General features: G+C 43.8%; 1 protein-coding gene across 1 annotated transcript in view; it reads left to right on the top strand.

Annotated features, from left to right (window-relative positions):
- ENPEP (glutamyl aminopeptidase) overlaps nt 1-7,930 on the top strand; it is a 94,752-nt gene that overhangs the window by 44,624 nt on the left and 42,198 nt on the right. Inside the window, exons 8-10 of the mRNA XM_019521974.1 lie at nt 155-220; nt 3,372-3,437; nt 5,349-5,500. Of these exons, the coding sequence (XP_019377519.1) occupies nt 155-220; nt 3,372-3,437; nt 5,349-5,500 (284 nt within the window). The remainder of the gene's footprint in view (nt 1-154; nt 221-3,371; nt 3,438-5,348; nt 5,501-7,930) is intronic.

The following is a 7,930-nucleotide window of genomic DNA, read 5'->3' on the forward strand; positions in this document are numbered from 1 at the left end:
CTGAGATCCCTTCTTTCGAGTTAAGTGTAATTCATTGAGCCTAAAGTTGTTCTGCCTTTGGAGCCAGACATTTAAGCAGAAGGCAGGGTAATAGAAATCAGGGTTAGAAGTGGTATGGAATGAAATATTAAATTTCCATTCTCTTTGTTTTCAGGGTGCATCAATTCTCAGAATGCTTCAAAACTGGATTACTCCAGAACATTTCCAAAAAGGATGTCAGGTAGGTATTACTGTAAAACAAGCTAAAAATCTTAAAATCTCAAATCAGAAAGTCAAAGGGCCACCAGAGCCATTTAGTTTGCCACACAATCACAGTTAAGGCTTGCTAGCCAAGAGTGCACAAGAGTGTGATTCAACTAGCATCCCCATAGCTGCCTAAGATTTCTCAATCTGAATGACCACATGCCCATTTACAGTCGGGTCAAGTGGGGCCAGTCTTCAGCATGAGTCTGGAATGACAGTCCAATTCATGCCTCTAGTTATAGCAAGATGTTACCTTCCCTGTCACCATGGCCTATGCATGCTTAAAGATAAAGTCTTTGTTTAGCAAGATGAATGCAACTTAGATGTTGGTGTTCTCATCAGAATTTTAAATAAACGTTTCTGTTCCAAGTCATATGTTCCCAATTACCTTTCTATGCTAACTTTATTCCAGTTGATCTAAAATTTCCTTTATTGCAGGGTATCTGTACACATAGATAACCACATAGCACCTGAGAATGTCAAGAGATTGTACCGGTGTGGGGCAGTGTATCCCAGCTTTGATAATGATATATTTGCAAGTGGCATAGATGGTCAAGTTAAGCGAAAACTCACATTTGCAGCAAGGTAGAATGTGAACTGCAGAACTTGTGTGTGAATGACTGCATGTACTAAAACCCAGGTCACTCATATCTGCATGGTTCACAACCTGCTCAAAATTTAGAGCAGGTTGCCAAATTGAGAGCCAGCTGCTTAACTGTTTGTGATGGCTTTTACTTCAAAGGCTACTGCTGCTTCAATCAGCCAGAACTCATTGGGGTCCCTCTCAACTGATTGGAAAAGTGCTGCCCTCTGAAATAAAAGCTACAGCAAACAGCTGGTGCTCATCAGTGGTCCTGTGCAACTGTTTGCTGTGGCTCTCTAACCTTGATTACTTCACAAACACTCATCCCTCACAGGGGAGCTAGGAACCTAACCCTGTGGGACATCTAGATTCAGCTGGACCCACTTGCATGTGGGTCAACTGGGGAAAGCGCTCAGTCCAAAGCTGGAGTGAAGTTCAAACTGATGCCTCCAGAGCAACAGCAAGGCATGTTAACTGCTGTTGCTTTAACTCATGCATATTAATGGAGAAAAAAAGCTTTTTATGTGTATTTTAATGTCAGTCACTGAGAAGCCTGGACCCATGCCAGTTGACTGTGCCTTCACTCTACCTTGTTTCCTTATATCAGTAAGAATTAGAACCCAACGACCTCTAAAGGACATTCTTCCTTCCTCCTAATGACAAGTATCCAACCCTCTCCACTGTGCCAGGCAGCTTACAGAAATTGGGCAGAGGTCCTTACAGACCTTAATGCAGCTCTAAGACCTAAAGCTGGCCCTGAGGTCAGTACAGAAGGAGTCTTTTTTCAGGGCAATTGAGAAAGACAGAATGAAAAAAAAAATTGTGTGTCTGCTAATTGAGATGCTGGCATTTTTGGAGAGATCTCCCACTGTTAGAAGTAATGTTCAAAGAGGTTCTTGAGAGCATGGTGGTTGCTGCTACCCAGCTAAACTAGACGCGACTAGGATAAGAAGAGGTTGGGAGAGTATTGCCGGGTGAGCCTGATGCTTGTAGACAAGCCAGGGCAGAACAGTTTGGGCAGAACAGGGCATGGACAGTTCTACAAGACATCAAGTCACCCAGTATACTATAGCCACAAATTCCCATTTTGCCACATCCTTGTTTCAGACACACACAGTAGTAGCTAAGGTCCACATTAAAACAAACAGCACCATCTACTGGCCAGCTATACCAACACCAAGTTAACATCTATAGGCAGAGAATTAGTATTGGTTAGGACAGGATACAAAAGGAAATGCCCTATTTGATACATCCGAATAACATTTAACTGGGGTGATGGAGGGTGAGGACAGCAAATTCTAACATTCAGGATTGAAGCAAGACAGTAAGTGATTAGCTTATCACCAGTGTTTTCTTTTTAAGGCTGGTTTTGATCATTGTACAGAGCTGTCACGTTATAACAGTTGTACTTGTATTTTAGGGTGCCTTGCTAAAAGCGGAAATCACTTTCTGCTTCTGTGACCTATTTAATAAGGCATAAATTTGCCACACAAGTCCATTGTTTCTACTCAAGTAAACAATACTGAATGAGTGTAGGGCTCTCTCCAAGTATTAAAGCACCATGCATTAGTGTATCACATGGGAAAATGCTTATGCCCAAAGTTAGTGGATATAAGCCTATGTTTGGAAAGTACTAGATACACATTAATCCAATAAAGTTCTATTTGCCTTCCTGCAGTGACACTGGACTGGAGTGCAAGGAAATTTAAATCACCTGCTCCCCAATATTTCTCATCAGTGAGCAGCTTTTGGCCGATTTTCCTTTTCTCTTTCGTCAAGACTAACACTTTAATAAAACAGTTGATAAAAACAGTGAATCTGAGTTTAGCTACCTAAAGAAATGCTAAAAGGCTAGCTCTTTTAAGGGGGTAAAAAAAGGATTAACCAGAGCTGTTTCAGTACAACCCGGTGCCTGGGCCAGCTGCCATGCACAGGGGCAGCAGCAACTTCCATCTGTCACTACACCACTGGTGTGATCATGTAGCTGCAGTGGTAGCCATTTCTTCTCTTCCCCCCACCCATCCAAGCTGGTGCCCGGGTGACTGCTCTCATCACCCCATGCTAGTTACAACACTCATATTAACCGTGCTTCATCCTGGGTGACTATAGGATTCTTTTAATACCTTCGTGCCCACTAGTTTTCACCAGCAAATGCTGCCTGCAAGTTCTAAAGCCTGGCCTTGTAGACACTCATAATGCAACATGTAAGCATTTCTTACCAATGCTTTCATCGTGACCAAAGCCAAAGGAGAAGGAGCAGTTTTCTTTACCCTGTATTTGCAGAATGAAGGATGGGGGTTCTTCTGGGATCAATTTTTCAGAAAGCCTCACCTTGCATTCAGTAAGTGTTTCTATTCATCATCTTCTTGGCAAAAAGAAGTGAAATGCACAGATGTCTTAACGCCCTTCCTGGATAGGAACAATAACAGTCTTATGATATTCTGCATATCAGCACAACATATTATAGTAAAATGTGCATGTTGTGATGAAAGTTGAGGAATAAATACTTGGTAATATTTTAACATTCTCTTCTATTTGTTTCTAGGAGTATCTAAAGACATACCAGTTCAAGAATGCAAAGACAGATGATTTCTGGGGATCCCTGGCAAAAGTATGTTCTGAAATAACTCAAATTTACACACTCAGGCTACAGAGCAGTTTCCCAAACAACAATATTTCATATATTGGGTATTACGATATCTTATTAGCAACCCAAATGTACTGAGAGTCATGACTGCACATTTCTCTACTAGATAAATTTTTGTTTTTTTTACAGGTGAATTGTTTTGAAGGTGTATAGAACATGGAGCAAGCAAGTGGGGCTTGATAAGTAGGAGCCATCCACTGTCCACATACACAAAAAAGTCATCCCTCCCTATCCAATCTCCTGCTGTGCATCACAGCAGACACTCATTCCCATTCTTATAACCCAGTTGTATCCATTAGAGGGTTTCTGTGGCCCCTGCTACATATTTCTATATATGTGCATGCATTGGCAACACATAGGGGGCACACATGGGTGCACGTGCAACCCCTGGAAGTCCAGCCATGAAACCAGAAGTGCTAGTGAAAGCGCACTTCTGGTTTCGCTGCTGGCTTGGTGATCAGCAGCTGGGGGGGACTCCCATCCCCCATCAGTAATCTGATGCTCCCCCAGACTCGGGAGGCACCAGTCACCCGTGTGTGTGTGTGCGTGTGCGCATGCATGCATAAAACATTATACAATTAACTGAACAACTGCACAATAAATTTAGACCAGCCACATGTGTAAAGTAAGATCAGCCACAAGGAAAAGCAATTATCACACAATTAACTGATTAATCATGCAATAAATCAATCATGCAGTCACATGTCCAAAGTAATTACCACATGATAAAAATGACAATCCTACTATAGAAAGAACCAACCATCTGTAAAGTTAGTGCTTAAAAAATGTGTAACAACTCTACGGCTAGGGACCTGCCTAATTCACAGTTTTCAGGAAGCCATGAAATCTGGGATGATCCACAAAATCTGAGAAATCAACAACAACAACAAAAAACCCTTAATAAAAATAGCAGTGGCTCCCTAGTGGGAACCAGAAGCCCTTGCTGCCAGAAGGGGAAGGTGCTGTTTTGGTGGGGAGGCATGAAGGGCAGCAGACAAGATAGCTGTTGCCCCCGCATTCCTCCTCCCCTTGCCAGGGCCTCACTACCAATCAGTGCCAAGGGGTGGGGCTGCATGAAGGGTTGCCAGTTATCAAGATGACAGCTGTCCCTTCTTTTCTCCTGGGGCTTCTCCATCAATCAGTGCCAAGGGGCAGGGCCACTGCAAAATGACTGCAGAATTAGAACTTTATGCAAAAATTTGTAAGTCCTCCTGTGATTTAGGTAGACCCCCTATCTATGGCCCCCTCTACACATTACAGGTATTGTGCAATGACCTACTTAATTGCACAATTACCTGGAGACCAGCTACACATGCAAATTAGCTATCACACAATAAAAAGCTATAAAGTTAGACCTCAAAAATGTGCACTGACTTTATAGCTTATTGCTATCAAGCTTTAATTTAGCATGTAGCAGGGTCTCCCCTGTATTGGGAGCTCCAACAGCTGAGGGGGCTCTCAGTGGCAGAGGTGCACCATGCACAGTGTAAAACCCTTGAGCCCTAGGGATCGCAGCAGCCACAATATCCCTGGGAGTGTGCAGGGGCAGCAGACCATAAAGGCAGATAGTATTCGCCCCAGCTACTGTCCAAACCCCAAGCCCCAGCTACTGTCCATATGCTTTAGAAATATCTATTTTATATATATATATCTTAGTTTACAGCTCATGATTTATTCTTTTACATTCACCATAAAATGATTTAATGAATAAAGTATTTTTTGAGCAGAGCTTGCTTTTCTTGAGCCAAATTGTTAGGAACAAAGGCTGATTTCTGAGGGAGACGTGTTCCTTTTCCAGTCCCACCCTCTTTTCATGAAAGTTTCTCTCCAATTTATATTCGGTTTCTTGGCATGACTATCTGGTGTCATTCTTAGGCAAGTGGTCAACCAGTCAAGGAAGTGATGGACACCTGGACCAGGCAGATGGGATATCCTGTCTTAGAGTTGTACTCTAATTTAACCATCCAACAAAAACGTTTTCTCTTGGATCCCAAGGCACATCCTTCTGAACCACCTTCTGAATTAGGGTAAGGTTTAAAATTTCCTACCCACTCTGCACCACCCACACAGGCAGCCCCCACCTCAGTTCCCTTGCTGCACTGTGCTGCAGTCACCCCCAGCACTGTGGGCTGCTGGGCCAGGAAGAAAGCGGGAATAGTAAGCGTAAGCTGAGGGAGTGAGGGGGAGCCTAGCAACCCCAGCTACAGAAGGAGCTGGAGCAATGGGGGGAACAGTGGCTGAATAGGAGCCTAGGGGCCACATATAAACCCCTCACAGGCCACATATGGCCTGCAAGCCACCAGTTGGACAGCCCTGAGCTAGATCAGCAATACAGAGATCCTGCTTTATTAAGGTATATTTCCAAGTATGCTTAATAATTAAGATTGTTTGTACATAGTTTACTATAGATCTGATCCACACAGTGTCCCTTTGATAATGAGAAAATATTATCATCTCCATTTTATAGGTAGGGAAATTAAAGCACAAAAGGTGAACACCTTTCAGAAAGGTACTCACTTCCATGTTTAACTTTAAGCACTTTATGTACTTGTATTGATTTCCAAAACACATTAATCACAAGCTTAGTTTTCCATCTTAGTAAGTACCTTACTGAATCAGGACCTAAGTAATCTGCCTAATGTCCCAAGCTGATGCAAGACTTTGAACCTAAGCTCTGTAATTCATATCTGAATCCTATATTTAGTCCACTAATGGTATGGTAGCAAATACGTACACTTCATATTTTAGAGGACTATGGCAGATCCAAAAAATGACTTAAGGTACCCACTATTTTAGCCCCAGAATGTTATCCAAACTGAGCTGGCCATCTAGACATCCTGTACCATGCCTAGGAAGGCTGTTGCTTCATAAACCAAGAGGGAGCCTGTTTCCACAAGAGTCATGGTCCCCCATTCTACTCCTTGCTCCCTGGATTTCTTTTATTTTTATTCAATAATTGTTTGATGTAAAATGTACAAACAGTTCAGGGGGCTGGGGGCAAAACCCAGGATTGCCTTTCCTCCTCCCTGCTCAGTGTGCTAAATATTAGGCTGCAGAGTCATGCTTCTCTTTGTTTACTCTTTCCAGCCCTATGAATCATGAATTCTTAGATGCACAATGGCCTGGCTTCAACAGGAGGGCTGGAGGGCACCTCCCCTCACCTAGCATATAGCCTGGTGGTTGGTACCTTAAGTCCCTGATCTGGATTGTTTCTGAACACATGCAGAAGCCCCAGTCCAGTTGTCACTTTATCTTTTCAAGTCGAAATGCAAGTGTCTTACAAATACAGACTCCTCAGCAGCTTTATGGCTACTAAAGCAGGGTTAATTTGTATTACTTTTTCTGACTTTTGACTGGGGTGTGCCAATGTTCTTGCTGGGACCAAAGCCAGAGGCTCCTGGCTAAAGGGTCTTGCCCCTCAGCTCAGTCAGACCAATCACCATATTTGGGGTCAGGATGAAATTTTACCCCATGCTCAGATTGGTAGGGACTGTGGGCAGTTTTGTCTTCCTCTGTAGTGGGGAGCATGACCCTCTACCTGGGATCTCTAGAGTGTTTATTAACAACCTTTTATAAAAGCAGGATATTGGCTGCTGTGGTTCCCCTGCTTTATCTGTGGCAGGTTAGAGTGTTATGTCTTGCTCTGTGTCAGGGTTTATAGTAGTCTTATGAAATGTTTAGATTATGGATTGTATAGGATAGCTTGGATAGGGATGATCCTGGTGACTGGACTAGATGCCCTCTGGATGTTGCTTCCAGCCTGACTGCTCTATGATTTCTACAGTTTTTATGACTTAGGCAGCTTTGTTCACGTGTGATGGGATCTGATCCCTGATCCCAACAATTGTGCCTCCTGCCATGCCACACATGCATGGCAGGGCATGAGATTTTGAGATCGGGGATCAAATCCCAATCATGCCACACTTGCCAGTGCAAAAGGAGCCCAGGATCATTATCCCCTTACATCATTAAATTGAAAGTCAAGTGCCTGACAATCAACTGATTGTTGACTCAGTGGGGACCACGCAGGGGCTGGTTCCGGGCCCTGGGGCTGTCCTAGACTCCGAGGCTCCCTTATGTCCAAACATGAGCCTCTGCTTCTTTGCACTTGACAACCCACCCAAAACAGCATGATGCAGAGTTTAAAATCCTGGTGTCGGGGAGCAGAAGCTCCCAGTAATGGGGGACCAGAAGCTTCCCTCTGACAGGCACTATAAACCCCATGACAAACAGCTCTGATGGACAACCTGGTATGAGGGAATCTCTACTCCCCCACACCAGGCTGCCTGGCCAGAGCTGCTTGGCATGCAGCTTAAAGCCCCAGCAGGATAAATTGGGGTATGTCTGCCTAGCCAGAGCTACCCAGCTCAGGGTTCAAAATCCCAGTGCAAGGAAGCAGAGGCTTCCCCTCACTGGGGACCTAGCTGAGCAGCTCTGAGCATGCTGATCTTTGCTGA

The sequence above is a fragment of the Gavialis gangeticus genome, unplaced genomic scaffold (genome assembly GCF_001723915.1).
Source record: "Gavialis gangeticus isolate Ggan-Ray unplaced genomic scaffold, GavGan_comp1, whole genome shotgun sequence".
Lineage (NCBI taxonomy): Eukaryota > Metazoa > Chordata > Crocodylia > Gavialidae > Gavialis > Gavialis gangeticus.